The sequence below is a fragment of the Larimichthys crocea genome, chromosome VII (assembly GCF_000972845.2).
Source record: "Larimichthys crocea isolate SSNF chromosome VII, L_crocea_2.0, whole genome shotgun sequence".
Classification (NCBI taxonomy): Eukaryota; Metazoa; Chordata; class Actinopteri; family Sciaenidae; genus Larimichthys; species Larimichthys crocea.
In genome coordinates, this window is record NC_040017.1 from 16,748,908 (window position 1) to 16,770,395 (window position 21,488).

The following is a 21,488-nucleotide window of genomic DNA, read 5'->3' on the forward strand; positions in this document are numbered from 1 at the left end:
TGATTTCAGTCATATTATACATTGCTAAAAAAAAACATTGAATTTTGCAGTATACTTAACCCAAAATACATCTAGTGGTATCTTGCTGTGCACACAGTTTTGGTATTTTTTGCCAAGGTTATGAGATATCCATCTCTGAAACTTTGATGTCCAGTTGTGCAGGCGGGTTTTCAGCCTGCAGTGAAAGATCAGTCAGTGGGAAGTTCATTCCACCACTGTGACTAAAAATGACCACAGGCTCCTCGGAGTGATGAGGTGACCAGTCCTTTAGAGGCACCAGAGCACCATGGTTAACCTGAAGTGTAGAGTTTGACCGTGGCTTGGTGAAAGTAATTTATTTTCAGTCAGTCAGCTTATATGAATGTCAGATGGAAAGGCTTCATGTTTGACATCTAGGCTTTGACCTCACCACTACCCACAAGGAAGCGCCAAACTCAGCACAGCAGAGACTGGAGATCAGGGTCTACACGTGGATGCTGGGATAAAGGTGCTACTTATGAAATGCTACATGAACAGCAGCGAGAGATGGCATGACTTTCAGGTGACATACAGTGCAATACTGAGCAGACTTTAAAAACACAGCCATGATTTAAAGGGTGTGTTGGATATGTTGCAGTGAGTGAATGTCAAGTGAGTGTAGTGTTTCATTAGTGGTGATCACAGAATTTGAAAAATCCAGCAGCGTCATGTCTTTCCAGAATTATTCTCATAAAACACGCTGTCAACGGCTTTCATAGTTTCAGTTTGAATGCAAGTAGTTCCAGTAAAAAATTTTTTTTTTTAAATCAGTGAGGCCTGTGGATTGTTCAGAGAAACAAGAACGCCATTTCTGGAAAGACATGCTGATGTTGAATTCTTGTAATGTTTCAGTGCTGTGAACAACACTAATGAAATTCCATCTCCACTGTGCCAGGGTGGAGACAGAGATGGATATCTCAAAGGTTAACCAGATAAAACCAAAAGTATCAGCATGTCTAGATACCACTGGTAGCGGTCAGTGAGAAAAAATGTTGTTTTTGGTTGTTTTTTTTTTCATTTTTGTAATTTAGGTGAACAGACTCTCTAACCCTAGCAGACGTCTACATAAATATTTCTGGCTTTGGGTCAATTAGACGACACAGATACTAACAAGAAGAGGCTCCAAACTTTCCCAAGTTCAGTCTTAAAAAGCCACAAGTTCTCTGACATGAGTGAATCATATAATAACTGCATGCATCAGTACCCGGGATTGCCACAAATAAGACCAACTGCTGCCGCTTGTAATTACAAACACCCACAAAGCCCAGATCAGAGGAGACTCCTAGCTCTGCCCAAATCCACAGACAACCCTCAGCCTAAGTCATCTGTAAGCCCCAACGGCGCTGTTTTATGCCAGCCTCGGTGTCATTAACCCCACAATGTTACAGTAACTTCTCACTTCTTTCCTGAGCAACTGAAGACACAAGGCAAGTCATATTATCCTGCATCTACTGTCCAACACACACACACAATGTGCCGACCACAACTGCAGTTGCCACGTCTGTGCAGGCCACAAGTCTTTACAGCTCTACTGAAAGGCACAATATCCCAAACTTCCCAAAACCACAGTTACCTCAGAGAAAATGACCATTTTTCTTCTCTATTTCTCTCCCTGCTCCAGTTTTCATTAAAAGTACAGGGTGGGAAGAGCACAAAAGCCACACATTACTTCTGTCTGTATGTCAACATGGTGAAAAATGACATTATTTGTCTTGTAATCACATTCATCTCTATACGTTTGTGTGTGCACTGTATATCTATGAGGGTAGAGGTTAGGAATATTGTCTGTGTCTGTGTGTGTGCGTGCATCTGTAGACAAAGAGCTGTCTGTATTATCATACATACTGTAGTATAGTGTAGTGTGGTTTGCCTGGAGACAGGGCTGTGTCTCTGGCCGGTTTCTTTGGGTTACCAGGGATCAGGTTGCCCTGCGTTGCCTGCACTATTCCTGCAGCTCTTCGGGCCAATGAAGCCATTATGAGTGAAATGAATTATGAACTAGGCTTTCCTTACCCCAACCCCTCCTTCTTTTTCTCCCATCACTCTTATTTCCTACTCAGTGTCTTGTTTATCAGCCTCTCCTTGTTTTTCTTCTGCAGCTTTCCTTATCACTCTTATCAGTCTTCCTTGTCATTTAGATGTCAGTCTTCTTTTACCAGTGTATGTTTATAAGCCGCTCTGACACACAAACCTGTAAGTTGACAAAACAGAAAAAAGGATGCACAAAGGAAAGCATTCTGTCATCTTTTTCGAACTTTACCAGTCACCAACACTGTCCTCAATGTGGTTCACTCCCTCTCTCACAAGCTGATGTAATGTTAAGGTCGGCCAGCAGTGCTCGTGCTCGCCAATGACTTGACTAACCTACTTTCTTCAAAGGTTCGGTGCTGTATTATATTCCGGACCTGAAGAAATTATTTTCCTTGGAAGCAGAGAATAATCTATAAATCTACATGGTACAATGACAAAAAGAAGGCTTCTTTGTCTCCATTTCTTTCTGACCTTCCAAGTCGTACTGAGGTACTTCAGCCGCAATAAACTGAGCTTATATTCTACTACCACTTACTACTGTACCCTTTAAAGTCTCTGATCAGCTTTAAACATGAATGTACAGTATTTAGAGCTGCAACACAGTTGATTTATTGATGAGTCATCATTTTGATATTTTCAGTGAAGTAAAGCAAAATGTCAGATAGGAAAGCTTCTCAAATATGATGACTTGCTGTTTTCTTATGTCATATGTGATAGGAAATTTAAAAAAAAAGACAAAACAAGCTATTTGAAGACGTCACTTTGAGCTTAAGGATACTGCGATGTGGCATTTTACACTCATCTTTTACACAATTTATTGAAACTTTTTGAAAATAAAGAGAAAAATATAAAAAATGTGATGTGAATAGCTTATTTTCTGCTTTTACAAAGGTTATAATGTTGTCATAAAGTTGTCCAAGTGGTCCAAACTCTAACCCAAAAGTACATAACTCATGCATCCTTCATCATTCCCTAAGCAATGACAACTGTCCTTTTTTGTTGCTATGGATCCCAGTGTGTTGTTCACACCAATAAGGTCAAACATCTTTATCCAGATTACTCAATCAGGTATTATTAAAAACACACACTCTCACAAAAGGATCCAAGGAGGATCTCAAAAACAAACAAAAAAACAGTGATATCACTCGGTGTGTACATCACACACACACAAAAACATCTTCCTCGTCATGAAGTCATGGAACAGGTCTTTTGTGAGTGAAATTTGAGCTCTTAAACATTGTATTCAAACACACAGACACACGCGATGCCACAGCAGTAGCTGCCATTTCCTCTCCTCTGTGTTCGTACTCGGTTGGTTCTTGTTGACCACCTCAACCACTCACGGGTCATACTGTATGATACAGGTCACGAGCACAGAGGCAAAGTAGTGGTTGAGATGGCTGATGTGCAACAAGCTGTGTATTCTGTAGAATATGAAACAACAACGTCACTCCCTCTTCCTCTTCCACTTCACTTTTACACTGGTGCATGTGCATTACAGAAAGATTAGATTGACTTCTTGTCTTCAAGACAAAAAATGTAAGAAAGTAAACTGGCAGAGCAGCCGTAGCACGCAGAGCTTCTCTCAACACTTCAGCAACAGGTTACCATCACCTCATCAAAGCTTGCACAATGCTTACACACAAACACCATCGCTGATGTCCAGTCATGTCGCTTTCTTTTCAACCTTGGGGGCTTGTCAAACGGCTGTAGTTTCTAAATATAGGCCCTCTTTATATAAAGACGCTGCGTGTGTGAAGAACACAAAGATTTTTATGTCCTGCTGAGAAAGCCGCTTGCTTCTGCTTTTCATCCTCCCCATCGTTTCCCCTCCAGCAGCTCAGCATGAGCCACCTTTGACCACCAAGCCGCACAAACACAAAAGCATGCACGCTCAGGCACACACACTCATACATAATCAGGTTCATGCAACACCTATAGTGCCATCTAACCATAGCTCTGTTTTTAATAGGCCGACAGCAAACTTAGTCAGTCCAGATTGAGCCTGTTTGTTTCATGACTGACTGATTAAATATTTCTTACACAATAAATATATTTATGGTGTTTGTCGTTGCTTTTTTTCTTCATACCCTCCTGAGTTTACTTCGTTTTAATGATGCAAAATGGCTCAAAAGAAAGTAACTGTAAAAACCTCGCACAGGGAGCATGATACCTCAGATGTAACTTATACACCTCAAACTGGTCCGTCAGCTATGAGGGGTTGTTGCTTGTGGCTTCTTCGACATCAACAGACTGACATGTTTTTCCCCACATAAAGGGAAACTCCACAAAGTCCATGAACTAACAATGAAAGAACTTTTCTGGCTGCCTTGGGCAGGAGGCCTCTCCTACACTGTTCTACCGTACCGTACCCTACAGTACCACTCTACACACCGTGCCAGCAACATCAGTAGATGTAATTTTCGTGGTTATGATTAGTATTAGCAGCATATTAATGTTCTGTTTCCTCCACAACACAGGAAACTGCAACTTTGAGCATGTGGTTCATAGCTCTTCAGAAGGTGTGAAGTAACATGTGTACATACGATGTGGGGCTGAGGAGGAAGACTGGCGGCACGTAAATATACAAGTTTTCACATCCTCAGAAAATGCAGACACGCACACGCTGATGAGAATATAGTTAAGAGAAAAACTGTAGTAGGAGATTTTGCAAGTTAATGTAGTTAATGTAGGACATTTAAGCGTCTAAGAGTCATCTAACCAGTTCATCGAGTCTTACACTAGAAAATTAACTAAATTGTCAGTCTTATGTCCCTGGGGTGAGAAGTAGTTATAACCACTTTAAACTGGTCTTTGCAGTTGTCTCTTTTTTTGTTCTTAATAGCGCAGCGAGGAACGACTGTGAGGCTGAGATGTTACAGAGTGACAGGAGCCCGATTTGTGTTTACACAGTGAAGTACATCAGAGAAACACTGCACATCTGCAGAATCAATCAGACCAAACTCAGACGACGACAAGACACAATCAACAACTGAGTATCAGCATGGATAAAACACAAAACGTGCCGTGTGTGACACCGAGCTCTGTAAACAGTGTGACCTCTATAGCCCTACATGGTCCTCTACGCCGATGTGTTTCTGCAACAGAAGCTGGTTATCACAACAGGAACCTGATCCAGCCATTTTATAGTCAGGAGGAAACACGCTGCATCCCTTCAAACAACAGACATTGTTTAAACATCCACATCTCACTGTGTAACAAATCAAGCAGCCTTTGTGCATGTACGCACACGCCTTTTTGAAGATCATGTGTGTATGTGTGTTTATTCATGGATTTGTATTATGTATCTTTACACAAACTCTAATTGGTGGGTCACAACTCCCTCTATCCTTGTTAACATGTCAGGCACGGGACTCAGAAAGAACCGCCCCACCTTTCTGAAAGTGATGAAGTGTTTAATGAGGGGTTGCCGTGGTAACGGGCATGTAAAGACGTCAAAGATCTGCCCTCATTAGCTCTTGACAACAACTTGGAGCAACGCAGGAATTTTTCCTTTTGTGCTGACAGTGTTCGGGATGGAACAAACGTGTTACCGGCCCCGGCGTTCTATATTTAACCCTAGTGATGTCACGCGCTGACAAAGAGGTGGAGTGCATGACAAAAATGACAGCCATCCCTACCCTCGTTGCCCTCTCTGCCCTCCCTCTGCCCTCAGCCACCTGTAGAGCCTGCGCTTCAGACCATGTCGCCTCCAAGAAAAACAAGAAGTGAACACGGCCTGTTGTTATTACGCATTAAATCACAAGAGTGAGTGACAGCTCTGTGCCAGCAGGACAAGGAATTAAGTAATGCCTATGACGTCGGCTCACCGCTGGGCTAGGCAGACACAAAGAAGGGAAACAAAATGAAGATGAATCAACACAGAAAGTGTGTACAAAAGGAAGGACGACTGAAAAGCTATGATGCAGTGTAATTTCCCAGACTCTCATGATGTCACAAACCATAACTATAACTACACCTGATACTTTTTAATCATCTCATCTTACACTTCCTGAGCCTCCCTGTCTATTTGTCACCGTCAACTCTTCTTACACAAACAAAAACACACACTCGTACACAGAAACAACCGCACAGGAGAGAAAGTACCTGTGTGACTACAAACACTTGTGGTAAGAGGTCGTGCAGCAGGATATAGTTTATCTGGGGAAACTATAAGAATCAAGTCAGTATGATCTTTGCAATGAGACGTTAAAGGCCAAATGCAAACGGGTTTTTCTTCCTGGATTTGATGCGTTTCCTGTTGTACATGCTAATACTAATGGAACATTTGACGGGGAGATAAAGTTAGATTGATTAATATATAAATAAAGGAAAATGCAGGTCTGTGCAGCTTTCAGTCACTTTGTTTTGGATGGTTGCCAGTCTGTTTAGTCAAAGCCATATGACCGACAAAAGCTATGTAAGCCAGAGTTGCACACATAGTACGTTTCTCACAAGGTGCTGGGTCAAAGGAGCTACAAAACAAGAAAATAGTTTACTAATACTTTAAGAAATAACAAGAAGAACTCCTGTGGGTTGCCACATTTCTTTCTTTCACGTGATGTTTAGGGAGAAGCTGATAAGACCTAACTACATGAGACTTTCACGTTCGAGTCTTTCTGCTCCAGAAAACTTAAATATCACTTAATGCAACTTTACATTTTTTATTTTATTTACTGACGTGTCTTGATGTGTGTTACATGAGTACTCATTTCCAGGGTGTAAAATAAGCAAAATAAAAGGTTGTTCACGCACTCTGAGAGCTCTATAGAACAGTGGTGTGTGGGGAAACCCAGCAGGATTAGAGCACAAACTGCAAGTCATTAGTGCTGAATGTGGTTTCAGCGTTTTGTATTGTGTTGGTTGGTATGTGGTATGTGAAGGTATAGCTTCTTCTTAATACTTAAGCCTGACAGCTCCACTGTACTGTACTGTACTGTATATGTACTTTGCCTTTGTGCTTTCTCCTTATTCATGTTTTGTGTTTGTGTGTCATCCTGGAGAGCAGAGACATAATCAGGTTTACATTCCTGACCTGCTAGTTTCTGCATACCAGAAATGACTGTGTAAACCTGAGAGACTGGAGGGGGGAGTGTAAATCCTGGTCACACACACACACACACACACACACACACACACACCCACACACAAAGATCTAGCACATGACCCATACAACCAGCCAGTGCTGAATACACACACAAAATGCAACAATAACAATGTAAATATACACAAATAAAATCCTGCACAATGCACAAACACGCACAGACTTAATAGCTGCACATGAAGTATATGAATCAGAGAAATACAAACAGCCTGAGTTTAATACACAAACATACTCACACCCCACTTCAATAAAATGAACACATGGAAAATCTGAACAAAAAGAACCTTTGAGTCCAGCATGCAAAAAAAAAAAAAAATTGGTCAAAGAGAAACAAACGGAGGGATGGTGAAAATCAAAAGATGTATTCAAGAGCATGCAGATGCTAAAACAGATGTATACATGCCACGCACGTGGAGTTCATGACAGTGGAGACAAATCAAATCATAAAGTCGACTGAAGTGGACAAAGTTGATAGAAAAGACAGACAGAAAGAGATGTGTGAGTGTGCATGTGTGTGCCAGTAAGTGGAAGAGGCTTAGTCTCGAGCAGGAGCACAGGGACAAAGCGTCTCATTCTGCTCCAAGCATCAAGGAGGACTGGGAGGTAACATGAGAGCCGTGACCAGGCATAAGAGAGGGGTCTGGGGATAAAGGAGACACGCACTGCTATTCTGAACCAGCCTTTGTTGGTAGCCCCCACCAATCCTCGCAGACCTCTTCCTCCTCCTCTCTGTCTTTCCTTGGCTTGGTCCTGAGCAGGTAAGCTGATAGGAACACTGGATTGAATCCACTCTTTACAATGAACAACTCAGTGATTCATGACAAGAAGGACAGACTGAAAACAGGCCTTCATAAGAGAAGAGAAGGCAAGTCTGAGTGATGAGTAACAAAGAAAATAAAGGTGGAAATGAGAATGCTGATGCTAAAGCTATTTAATCAGACTTTGTGTTTCAACACCGAATTCAATATCTTTCTTTTAACTGTTTCTCTTAAAAAGCCATTTAGGGAGTTGACAGAAAATGGGGTTGGAAAGAGATGAGGGATGAAATGCAGCAAAGACACAGGACAGACTCAAACCAGCGAGGTTGCCTTTACATGCACCCTTCGGCCACAAGAGGAACATAATTCTAGAAATCACTTTCGAACTACTTTCTGCATTGAAAATGAGGTAAAATACTGTAAATGTCAACAACTTGAGCATATTTTTCTAGGCTGAGCATATCAGCATTTCTATAGAGGTATACCTGTACTGCAGTCGAGATGTCAGTGGAAAGACTGTATGAAATAGACATTGCATGCTAATGTATGGAAGCCCTGTGGAATATATGCTAATCGATAATGAAATGCATATAGACCAAATAGTTAAAAAATATATATTTTTTGTAATTTTGTAGTGATATAAGGTATGTTTCCATCCAATTAGTGTGCAAATCTTAGGTTCACAAAAGTCAAAATTGAAAATGTGTTTTCACGAGTCTTTGTAGCTGTGTGGTGTCTTTGCTGGAGGAGCTATACTGCAACACATGGTGCAACTAAAATACAGGAAGAAGAAGCGAAAGCTGGCCCCTTATAATTTATTCAAAAAAAGTTTCCATTATTCATTTCCAACACAGCTTTATCACTGTGGTTAAACTGAACATTTTTAACTTGAATTTTGTCTTCTAAGGTCGATGGAAACAACAATTTAAGATGCAATGAAGGACCATAAACTGGTTAGATCTAATAACACAGGCACGGCTATTTGTTGCATGTACGTTGAATTAATATAACGCCTCTACAGAACTGACAACAGAGATTTTTGTGCAGTGACAATAATGTTGAAATATGAAGAACAAGGGGCGTTATAACATCTCTGCATGGCTGCTCATGAATTACAATGCAACGCTTCAGTTACTGCTGAAGCATCTGTCTCTGGCATCATAAAACGCCTCTGTATTGTTAATGGTGCGTTCAGATCTAATGTAACACCAAAATAAATAATCAAATGATAATGATAGAAGTGAAAAATGACTTATATACGCACAGATGCCTCAGGGGTCTGTGGTGACATCTACTTTTACATATTAAGTTTGTTTGGTAGAGTGAATCTACCTTTAAGAGGTCACATAAGGAGTAACCATGAAGACACAAACACACACACACACATCAGAAGCACATGTGCCAAGAGTGCCGTGGACCCACAGATACTTAAAGCTGCACGCTGAGGGCCACATTAGGCACATAACTGCACTCTGACTCATCCCCTTTTCCTTTATGCCTGTCCCCCTCCTCTCCTCTCCACAGGCTTTCTTTCCCCACTGTGCTCTCCTCTCCTCTCTCCTCTGTGTGGCATGGCTTAAGATCCTAATTGAAAGAAAGGGAGCGAGCAAATGCTGGAGGCTATACGCTGAACTCAAGTCATATGATAAACATGTGGTTACATTGGTTGAGCTGTGTTGCTGTTGTTGCTTCAACTCTTTCTGAACCGAACTGCTTTTATTAAAAATTGCAATCGTAAATCCACTAAAAATATATTGTAACTTGTGTTTTGCTCTGCACGGTACTGATACTGAAAAGACACCCCTCTTTTTTAGGATTCTGTGTGTGTAACTGTGACCACATCTACATTTTAATTAAGCTCAATGATTATTCTGGCAGAGCGTTATAAAGTGTTTATCTCTGGACTTTAGAGGTGCTGATATGTGGATTGTCTTACCTTTGGACAGAGCCGGGCTAGATGCTCCCTCCTGATAGTGGTCTTTGTGTTAAGCTAAGCCAACAGTCTGGCTCTGGCATCATATTTAACAGTCAAACATTTGAAATTTAAGTCATACATTCAAAGCACTAAATTATTAGCCTCAAAGTACCGTGTTGAATTGTTATGTTTCTACAGTATAGCCCAATAGGGAACAAACTAAATGCTGACTCACCGCCACCTTTGGGCTAGGAAGCAGAGGGTGATGCGAGGTGGTTGCCATTAGCAACTACATTTGCTAGATGCTGCTTAAGAAGAAGAAGAATAAGATATATTTTATTAATCCCTCAATGGGGAAATTCTTTTTTCACTCTATTTTATTTTGACATGCATTTTAAACCAGACACACACATGCAGTACAAGGTACAAGGGCTCATGCTCATGCAAATGTGGAGAGAGATGGTGGAGTGATGGGCAGCCCCCCTGAGAAGCGCCCAGCGAGCGGTTGTGGGGGATCGGTGCCTTGCTCAAGGGCACCTCGGCAGTGCCCAGGAGGTGAACTGGCACCTCTCCAGCTACCAGTCCACCTTCCATGTGGGACTTGAACTGGCCACCCTCCGGTTCCCAAGCCAAGTCCCTATGGACTGAGCTACTGCCGCCCCCTAATCCTAGACACTGATCTTTTATGATTCAATCCCTCTTATATTGTAAATAATAGAACTGTGATCTTCACATAATGCAGAATTAGAAATTATTATGGTGAGTATCCTGGAACCTTAGGCTAACTGATGGACAAGACATTATTTTCCAGTTGCTTCCTCCACCGGCCCGTCTTCAGTATTGATGTCATGTGTTTTTCCTGTGAGGTAACACTGTGGTTTTGCCCATTTCTCCTCAATACCAAGTGTCCTCTACAATCCAAGCAGACACAGCCACCTCACAATGTGTTCACTAGCGCCACAGACCAACCCTGTCAACCCTCACACTGAGCCCATTGTCTGCTGTCTTACCAAGAACACACTCTTACACGTTTCACACACCTGACATTATAACAGCAAATTGTTTCATGGTCTGTAGTGATGTAGCTCATCCCGTTTTTCTATGAGATCTCTGTGCGATGAAAGTGTGTGAATGTGTGTGTTTATCTATCCCTCTATCTGCAGTGCTTTCCCTTCCTTCAAAGAGCCCAGTGTTGTGCTGTTTCTCTGACCGGCTGGTACAAACACTCCACATGGTTACTTCCCACCGAATACCGCTCAGCTCTGCTCTGCGGCTTCCAATTGGATTACGGCACAAAATCGTTTTTACCGATGCTAATCGCTGGATTAGTATCATAAGATCTCTTTTGCTCAGATCTCAGACCAAAAGAAAGGAATGCAGGGGCCACAGAAACACATGAATGGCAAAAAAATCAGGTAAAGTAATTCTTGGGATCTGGAACATGGCGACATCACTACAGTGGAGTCCAAGACCCAAAAGCTTTCCGTCCACAGCTGCTTTATACTGTATGAAAACCTCCTCTTGTAGTTCATTAAAGCTCTGCAGCCATCTGAAGGCAGCAAAAAATCTGATTGGTGAGCACAGTGCCATGCACGGCTATCCATTATGTTTTCCTTGATAAAAATTTTGTGCAATTGACACCAGGCTGCTACAAAATAATCCTCTATAAATCTATACACACACTTATAACTCGCTATCTGTTGTTTATGCGGAGGACATTAGATGACAGCAGCATCGTCGCTTCCTTTGTGTGTTATTGTTCTTAGTTAGTGTTTTATTCTTTACATCTATAAAGGCGCAGACACTGTTGAGTCACACTTTACGATATGATATGGTATGAATAGTTATGACAGTACAATTCAAACTGAAGTAGCATTGGATGGATGTGCTCACGTCAACAATATTTTTTTTATTATTTATTTATAACTATCATTAGTGAAGAAATTCTATTTAAAAAAACACACACTATCTGTCCATGGCTAGCGTTTTTTTGTTGAGCTATTGTGTTGACTGTGATTGGCTCAGTTTTCTCAGAGCGATGAGACCAAAGACTGCTGAGCGTGCATTTTTTGATTGCCACAATCTATTTCATCTATATTCACCTTCACCCAGCCATGTAAGTTGCACATACATGAACCAAAATAGCAGCTTGAAGACGGCCACGTAGTCTGTGCACCGTACCACTATAAGCACATTCACACACGTGTGATTAAAATAGGGCCCCGAAACTAAAAACTAACAACAAAAGAGAAACGTTCAATGGTAGATAGTATGAATGAACAGTCTCTTAACTGTGTTTGTATTGTTTGTATTTCAGTTTAACCCTCTAGGGTCCAAACAATTGCAAAAGCAATGGATAGGGTCATTGGTAAAACTCCAGAGGATTAAATAATACTCACAGTTCTTAATCTATCTCATCGAAATAATGGTAAAACTGGGGTTTGTTTAAAACGTGTTTTTCAACCTGTGTGACGACCATTTCTTGCTCTGTCTGACTTTTTTGTTACATTGTTGTGGTCCCAGTGTTTAGCAGTGTTACCAGCAGAAATGATGGGCAAAACTAAAAACTTAAGACCCAACTGGAAATCAACAAAAATGACCCGTTAATACACTGAACAATGATACAGATTACGTTTGTTCATCCTTCTAATATTTTCTTTTCAATATTTCCACAATCTCTGCTGCCACTCAAAATTTGAACCTTTCAAATTTTTCCATCTACCATGCCACCACCCCTTCTCGACCTCACATCCCCGCCACTGGGCTCCAGGGTAGAGGCCGTGTGATTTGACTAATCAAATGTGTGAACTAAGCTTCCCCAGTGACAGTCAGTCATGCAAAGCTGTTCCGCTACCATGCAAATGTAGCAAAGAGAGAGAGAGAGAGAGAAAGAGGCAGAACTGATAGATGTCAGTGTGGGTCTACTCTTTGAAAATAGACACCATTTCCTATACAGCACTAAGGTTTTAGATAAAGTAATTATAACCTCCGTGTGGGTCAGAGTGTTTGGCAGAGAGCCGCTGCGCTTGGTGACCGTCTATGCAATCTTCAGTCAGTCATCAAATGTCATGCAGCCTGATAAAGGTGTGGTTTGTTCTTTCACTTGTATGTCCACCTGCCAGTGTCTTGCTAATTGACTGGCATTTATTCATTGACCAACAAAGGTTTTGGGCTGATAAGCAGAGTGTATTTGCCCAGTCGGTCTCACACAAAAGGGAGGCTTTTTAATAATCCAGGCAGCAAGACAATCTCCCCCACCACCCCTCATGACATTAGATCAGGTCAGTTGATGAAAGTGTAACTGTAGGTTGTAATTTAGACCAAATTAAATCAGTGTCCTCACCTACAGCAGCGCTGAACACGGAGCTGTGTTGTTTTCACGCAAACAATACGACCTTGTCTGTCAGACTGAGACTTTATCAGGAAAATCAGGGCCAACTGTTACTTTACAATGTGTGTGTGTGTGCCTGCATGTGTGTGTGCAGAATACACGTACAAGAGAGTGAGGTAAACAGGAGGTGGTGTGTATGATCCCATTCCCAGGGCCAAACTGCTTCTCCAGGGAGAGAGATAAAGAAACAGCCCCTTCCAAAACGGAGGTGGAAACAATGGCCAGGGCAGGGGCTCACATTCACAGCAGCTGTGTGTGCATGTTTATGTGTGTGTGTGTGTGTGTGTGTTTGCTGATATTTCTTTGCGTTTTCAACTATCAAACTAAAGAACAAAAGAAACTTATGTCCTCATTTCTCTTTATTTACTACAGTTTATCCTGAGAGTTTCTTGTTACATGAAACAGAAATAGATGACATTTTAGCTGCGAGTTGATGATGTTACAGTATGATCTGGCATCCTCTAACTGACCTCTAATGAAAAAGTATATTAATATATACAGTCTCTGCAATATAAATGAATTAAACAGTGTTCTTCCTGCGCATCCACTGCTGGATTCAACACAGCTCGCTGGCTGTTAAATGTGTCGTAACTCATCACAGATTAGTCGGGCAGACATGCTTAACAATCCAGTAATGTGATGACGGCTGACACTGACAGGACTCAACAGGTTCTCACACGCTGGCACACGCACAGATTGTAACACACCCACTGACGTCAACACTGCTGCTGTGTATCTCATTGATGACGAAATAGGTTGTTGTTGGAAGAATAGAAACCGTTAAGCTGACACACCTTTTGGCAAAGAAGAAGTAAAGTGAAGGGGGGGGGGGAATGTCAAGTCAGATTCGACTGTGCAGCATGTTAACTCTGCCGATCTTATGTTTTTTTTAAACTGTCTGGTTTTACCTGTCACCAGTGTCTAATATTCACTGGAAAATATGAATCACATCCTAGAAAGCATATTTGCTCCAAACCTGTCTGATTGTTGTCTTGAACAATGAGGCAGGAGTGTGAATTCCCCCATATTTTTCAAGAGGTCAGACAACTGAAAGAAAAGGTGAGCCTGACGGGGAAGGCCGTGGCAGTGGGTAGATGACTACAAAGAGGGGGGGAAAGTGGACGAACAGGAGGCGGGATGCAAGGAGGAAGAGGAGGCAGAGCGTGAGAGGAAGTTGGTGATAAGGCAGGCAGAAGGGACCGGAGATGAGTGGATAAGGGGAGGAAGTACAGGATCTAAAGAGGAGGCAGAGGGGGGGAAAGGCACAAGAGGAGGAAGAGTAGGATGTAGTTCCTCCAAAGACAGTAAGAGGAAACAGGCATAAGTAGGCTGGAGTAGAGAAGAAAGGAGGAGAGGAGAGGAGAGGAGAGGAGAGGAGAGGAGAGGAGATGAGATGGAAGGAAAGAAAGAGAAGAGTTTTTTAACATTCTTATTAAATTCTACATATTTTAATGAAACACAAACTCACAGATCAACACTAAGAGCAACAAAGTCTTAGCTATAGAATAAGAACATTGTAGATCGGAGCAACAAATGTAAAATTAGGGAAGGAAATAGCGACAGAGGCAGAAAGAAGTCAGTGAGGCCTGTCCAACAAAAGAGCAAATGCACCAGAGCTGCATCATGGTTGAATGGAGACAGACCTCTGGTTTCCAGGCCACACTATTAGTTCTTGTTCCATCAGGAGGAGGCGGGGGCTGGGGATGGCAAAATGGGATTTTGGCGAGCCCTGTTCCCAGGTATATAGAGCCAGATTGGGCTTAGAAAAGGTGTGGGAAGTGGGGAGTCTAGATACTGTTTACAACCGAAGGTGGATTTAGATTTCGGGCGTGAAAGACCGTGGTTAACGCTCAGATCAGGACACTATAGACAAGAGCTGTCAGATGACTATTAACTCAGGGTTGGTGTTGGGAGTTGAAGCCAAGGGAGAATGTGTTTCTCCACAGAGAAGTGAATGGAAAAACGTGTCAATGGAACACAAGGAGGGAGCCTGTGAATAAACAGAACTGGTGACTCACCCTTTCTGGGATGGGAGTGATGAACGTGGGCGGGGGTGTGGGGTACCGTACTGCCTTCACTGCCCCTCTAAACACACCAATGTAGGCATTCATGCGTGTACACACACACGGTCCAACTCATGTGTCGCACTCAGACTAAGACAAGCTGTCTATTGTCCAAATCTCCCACCTAAAGCTGTAGCTTCTAGCAGGGCAGGAGTTCTGTATTTAGGGGATTTGGGGGGATTTCTGAGTGTGTGTGTGTGTGTGTGTGTGTGTGTGTGTGTGTGTGTGACTGGTTTAACAAGGCTTGGGAAAGATCAGGCTCTGGGTATCTTTTTGTTTGTGGGAATGAAGGAACTTTCTCTGACTTTCTCTGATGCTTGATTTTAAAAAAAGAAAAAAGAAAAAGCAAGTAAGTAAAACTCAGACACGGCACACACAGAGCAGTGGACAGCTGTAGTTGACTGAGGTCAGAGCCTTGGACAAAAACATATGGTGGGAGTATCCTAAAATCTTTCTTTCATGGGATGAGAGGAAACCAGAGCAGCCAGAGAGAAGAAAGAACACATAGTGATCAGTGGTGCATTTATCTTATCTTTAGACCTCGCCCATTACTAATAGACAAGCCAGGGAGATGCAAATAATAACGTCAAACAAGATTTATAAGATTAATACAATCCATCTTTTGGATATTATTAGTTAAATCAACTAGATTTCCTTTCATTTTAAAGTATCTTTTAAGTTGGATAAATTCCACAGTCTGATATTAAATAAATTCTTTATTTTCTTGTTTATAGTGAGTAAAATATTCCAATGCATGATGTGTGTGTGTGTTTTTGTTGTTGTTTTTTTGGACTGTGCATGTACAACAAATGAATACATTTTGCAAACATTTCACAAGGATTTAGCCTCACATATTTTGATTTTGAAACGGTCTAGATTTTGAAATAAACTTTTGAAATAAAGAGTTTTGTCAGTCAGTGTACCAATTTGGCTTGTCAGTGGGGCGAGGCTGAAGATGTTAAAAAAAAGTGAAGTAGAAAGAACCAAACCATAAAAGAATGCTAATTTCTCTTGTTTTGCTGACAAAACAGTCTTATTCTAAATTGCGCTGTGCAGCAGGAACCACAATCTGGTACCATATGTATATTTAGAGAAAATCAACATTCCTTTCTCTGTCTAAAAATACAGAAAAAGTTAAGTCTAGATGGGTGTTACCACGTTAGAAGCTCAGTCATGATATACCCTAGGTTGTTTATTAGTTGCACGCTGCATATCAAACTGACCTTAGTACTTCCCGCCTTCCATCTAACTGTTTTCCTGGCACCAGGAAATAAAATGCACAGGAATGACCCAAGAATAGAGACAGTTTTTGACATCTGCTCCAGCACTCCAGTCCGCTTTTGGCAATGCTGACCAACGAGCACCAATTAACTCACTCAGTAAAATACAAAAATAATGCTTAAGTTGTTCCACATTCAAAGTTCTGCCGCTGATCAACGCCATAATGCGCTATGCAGGCAGAAGTCTGTGACACACTGTTTTTATTAGTTGTGGACAGGAGTTTCACTGTTTGTCACTGTTTTGTCAAACGTGTAATGAAGTTAATTTGTTTCATGTGATCCGCCAATCAAAAAAGTATTAAAAGAAGAAGCAGAAGTAGAGGCACCTAAACTCTTCCTGGTTAATCATAGTGAACTACAAAAAGCTCTAGTGTCTCCTTGTCACATGTTTTTTGTTTTTTTATTTGTTTTTTTCCAACTGTGTTTTGGTCCCATGTGATTCAAATGTACAACAAAATGTGAATCCTAATTTAACATTAAAATGATTGGCATATGATTATGCAATCTGTGGTGACTTTATTTGGAAGCAGATGTAGGTGTTTTATGGGCAATCTGTTGAAAACTAAGCAAGGGAGGAACCTTGAGTTCAATGACAGCTCTGGAGAATCATAGCAAAACCAAGTCTACCAACATCAACTTCTCCTACACCACAATGGCATGTCATTTTGGTTTGTCAGATAAGACACTCCAAAAAAAAAAGTGAAAGTGAACTGCACATGTAGAGACATGCAGTTGCTGTTAAAATTTTGATGACACCACTTACTTGTCACAACCATATCTGTATCTGTATCCATCATATGGAAACACAGTTGGATCTAGCCAGATCTACCTTATTGAATTAACAGTACAGAAACCACTCATATGACAGGGGGAAACAAAGACTAAATGTGTGCAAAAAAACAAATTAGCAGAGTGGGTAAGCTCTGGAAAGAGATCTACCAGTATTTCCTGGAATATTTGGAATTGTGGGGAGTTTTATTCAAAGCGGCTCTGAGTAGGCGGTGGAAATCTGCTAATCTAATCACCTAGCAGTTTAATTGGAGGATGAAAACACATGGCGTGCTCAAAGTATCACACCAATGTAGGGTAATGTTCTCTCCTGTGTGTTCTTCTATACATGTACATTTGGTCTATATTACTCACAAAAAAATCTTTGTTGCCTTATATAGTTAAATTAACATTGGTTGCTCTCAAATAAAGACCATATTTCCCATAACACCCATTGCTTCCTGTTGCAAAGAGGATGTTACAACTTCTCTGCCCTCCACAACCCTGCGCGTTTGTTTTGAAGTTTTCTTCTGCAGTGTAGTGAAGAAGATAGATTTATTTGATATAGGTCTTTTACTCATCCCGCCAGTGGCGAGGCTGGAAATATTTTAATGTCTGGTTCGTTCTTGGAAATTATACTAATGTTTCAAAATCAATTGCTATCCGGTGAATCTAAAGTGGCATCATTATGAGTCGTTCTAAAAGTAATGATGCTGCTAAAAAAGGTAAAAAAATGTCAAGTTGTAGAAGACTTAAAGGCAAAAATATGCACGTTAAATCAAAAGTCAAAGCAAAGGCAGTAAAAGTTTGTTTTCTGAAAAACTGATTATTATTTCGATTGTTAGGGTGGCTGATTGAAAAATTATGGTCTCATTTATGCCCCTGTCCTTCAGCAAGTTATACAGCCTTTGACATCCTGGGTGATATGAAGCCATAACTTAAAAGTGACAGCTAAAAGAAGAAGAAAGAAATCAATGAAGCGCTCAGCAAAGAGACTAAAATTGGTCTGGTGTGAACAGCACTTTTGGCATGAAATGCAAAACCTCTGATGTTTCGCTGAGGAAAAAAGTGAAAGAGACTTTTGACCATCACAAAGAAAAGTCAGTCACCGGCTTCCTGGCAGATAGAAGCATACTGGCATTATCAAATTCTCCTCAACCATTAAATGTTGACTTCCTTTAGTTACTGCACAACATGTTGAGACAGGCTTGTTTTTTTTTTGTTTTTTTTTAGCTTAGTGATACGCAACAAGGTAAGGCTCATATGTTTAAACTGATGATTTCACGTACAAGCACACTAAGCCCATCAAACATCCCTGTGCTAGTCCGCTGTGTTAGATGTGGCATGATCAGTGTTTTCCTCCGACTGTGTGAGGGGAAAAATGCTAATTGCTGTAATTAGAGCAAAGTTGTGACATTTCCAGTCTGCCAAAGCTGTCTATTCATTTTGTCTGCGTGCATGGTTAACCCCTCTCATTTACCTATGAGAATAGTAGAGTGTAAACAAAGAGTTTTGTGGGACAACGAGATACAAAAACAAAGAGTGAAAGAGAAGCCGGATGATTGACGAAGAGCTTGAATACATATATGAAAGTGTGCCATAAGAACTTTGGACATAAACAGCTTTCCACCTGGAGAAAGTAGACGCCCAGTTTACACTCACACACACACACACATTTCCTACCTTGGTGTCGACAATAGAGCAGGCAATTTGTTTCACATAGGCCAGGTCGGCAGACTGGGGCATCAGGACAGATTCTCTGGTCAGGCCAATCTGGATGATGAAGGATACCCCTGCCGGTGTGGGAGGCAGTGAGGGTATCACAGCCCCGCCAGGAGCCTGTCCCGGTGTCAGGTCCATCACAGGAAAACCTGTTGGCATAGAGGGCATGGATATGGGGGTCCCCTGCTGTATCACAGCTGAGCCGGGCGGTGAGGAGCCCCCAGGAGGAAAGAAGACCTGGGCCAGAGCCCCTGAGGGCATACAAGGGCTGGCGTTAGCCATTTAAGAGTCCTGTTTTCTGGTTGCCCCGAAGCTCTCAACATACACACTCGCAAACACACGCCCAGGTGCAGTGTAGACTTCTCCGAAAACCCACAGTCATTCAAACTGTCTCAGTGGAGGAGACACGCTGACACATGGACACACATATACACACTGAGCAGAAAGTCCAGGGTTCCTCTGTGTCCTGTGTCCACCCCCCCGTCCTTGTGGATCAAGGAAGAAACCCTTATCCAGGAAGCGGTGTTTGGTTTTTTTTCTCTCCCTCCTTTCAGACACTTCTATCGTGTTCTCTCTCGTCGGGCAGACTGCTGCTATTGTCCATGCATGACAAACCTGAGGAAAGTGTGTGAGAGACTCATAAAAGAGACAGACACACTGAGGCAGAGAGAGAGGGGTGGAGGGGGGGAAACCTACCCTCCTCCCTCCACCTTCTTCTTCCCTCCCTCCCTCCCTCCCTCACCTCGCTCGTCCAAAGAAGTTGCTCTGCAGGGAAGAAAGTCCACAAGTTGATTGTGAAACTCCCCGGGCCGTGGGAGAGAAAAAAACAATGCCAAAACTTTGTTGTGCTCTTCTTCAAGGCTGAGTTACAAAATGGCCTCCTTAAACAGGAAACCGTGAGAATGAAGGAGAGCAACAACACTGCACTGCTTTTACGAGTCTTGCCCTGTTTCAGTTTCAGCCCCAGTTCAGTCTTTTTTGTGAAAAAGCTCTCACACACACACACACACACTCACAGAGAGAGAGAGAGAGCTGTGTGAGGGTACCTCCCTCTCGCCCTCCCTCCCTTCCTCCCTCCTGCCCTCTCCTCTGTGCTTTTTGCCACAGCCAAAGAGGAAGTGAAATGACTGACACGGCCTGAAGCCAATCGATTCTCAGAAAGTCCCGCCTTTTGACTCCCAACTCCCAGGCTTCTCCCTCCTCCCTTTCCTTTTCTCTCTCTCTCTCTCTCTTCCTTCCTTGGTTTGGGGTTATCCGTCTTGTTTGCTCCCTCCCCGAGCATTCAAGCAGCCAAAGCCATCTAAAGATCTTGTTACGTTGCCCGAGGGGGCAGCTCCACACTCACAAAAACCCTCCCATCTCTTCCTCATCTTCCCTCTTATACTGTCTCTGTGAGTTTTCTGCCTTATTCTGCCTTTGTAACACCATTTCTCTTTGCATTTCTTAGTAGACACACCCCTGTCAGAATGCACAATAGGACCACACCTATTTGGGAGTTGTTTGCATATAAAGTTAGTGTTTTCAGTAAAATGGGGAACTCTCTTCTTACACATCAGGATATGTATTATAGAAAAGAGGTTGGGTTGCCTTTACCACCTGCTCGAATGGAACTTTGCAGTACTAATTTTATTTTTCAAAAGAAAGTATGGAGATGAAAATAGTGACTTTCTATTTTTGGTAGAAATAGCTGAAACTCACTAACAACATCACATCTTGTCTCATTTCAATTTCATTAAAGCAAACTAATCACGGGTAACTGTGCTCGGCTCAAATGCTGATGTGAAAATAGACCTCAATAACTCAGCAGGTCCAGATAATGTTAGCGAGGCTTCTACTTTCCACCACAAGAGGGAGATGTTTGGGATAGTTCGATGTCGGGGCTACTATGATGCCATTTTTTCCTGCGAAAATGGATATGTAACCACAGTTCTAAAGTTTTATTAAGGGGGGAACAAAAGTATCAACATTTGCAGCCATGATGTACCAAAACATTGTACAACATCCATGTAAAGTGAAAATAAGCAATGTTTTTACTGAAATGATATTAAAAGATATCATGACATGGTGGCTGTAGGATCAGCCATAGGGCAGCAGCATTTCAGGCTCATACAGCGCCAGTCCTGGCCACATTTGCGCCCTGGGCGCAATCTTCTTTTCTACTAGATTCAGTTATTAAATGGGGGCATTTAAAGCAGAACTCCATTAATTTTACAAATTAAGATCAGTTCACTCATTAGGGGTAAGGCTTACTGCTCAGCCTGTGAAAAACAGCTGCGGGAGGTTGTGTCCATTCGTGAGCTTGGAAACAGTAGTTTAACAAAAATATCAAAATATAAAGCTGTTTTCACATCTGCTGAAGGTAGGTAGGTTTTTTTTTTTTGAGCTCACCTTAAGTTTAACACATGTATGCATGAATCTTGACCAGTGTGTAAATTACA

The 21,488-nt window shown here is 41.8% G+C and overlaps 1 protein-coding gene across 1 annotated transcript in view; it reads right to left on the reverse strand.

Moving 5' to 3' along the window:
• The window catches only part of prkd2 (protein kinase D2), a 38,554-nt gene that overhangs the window by 14,014 nt on the left and 3,052 nt on the right, over window positions 1-21,488 (reverse strand). Inside the window, exon 2 of the mRNA XM_027280202.1 lies at window positions 19,012-20,061. Coding sequence (XP_027136003.1) covers window positions 19,012-19,332 — 321 coding nt within the window. The 5' untranslated portion in view covers window positions 19,333-20,061. The remainder of the gene's footprint in view (window positions 1-19,011; window positions 20,062-21,488) is intronic.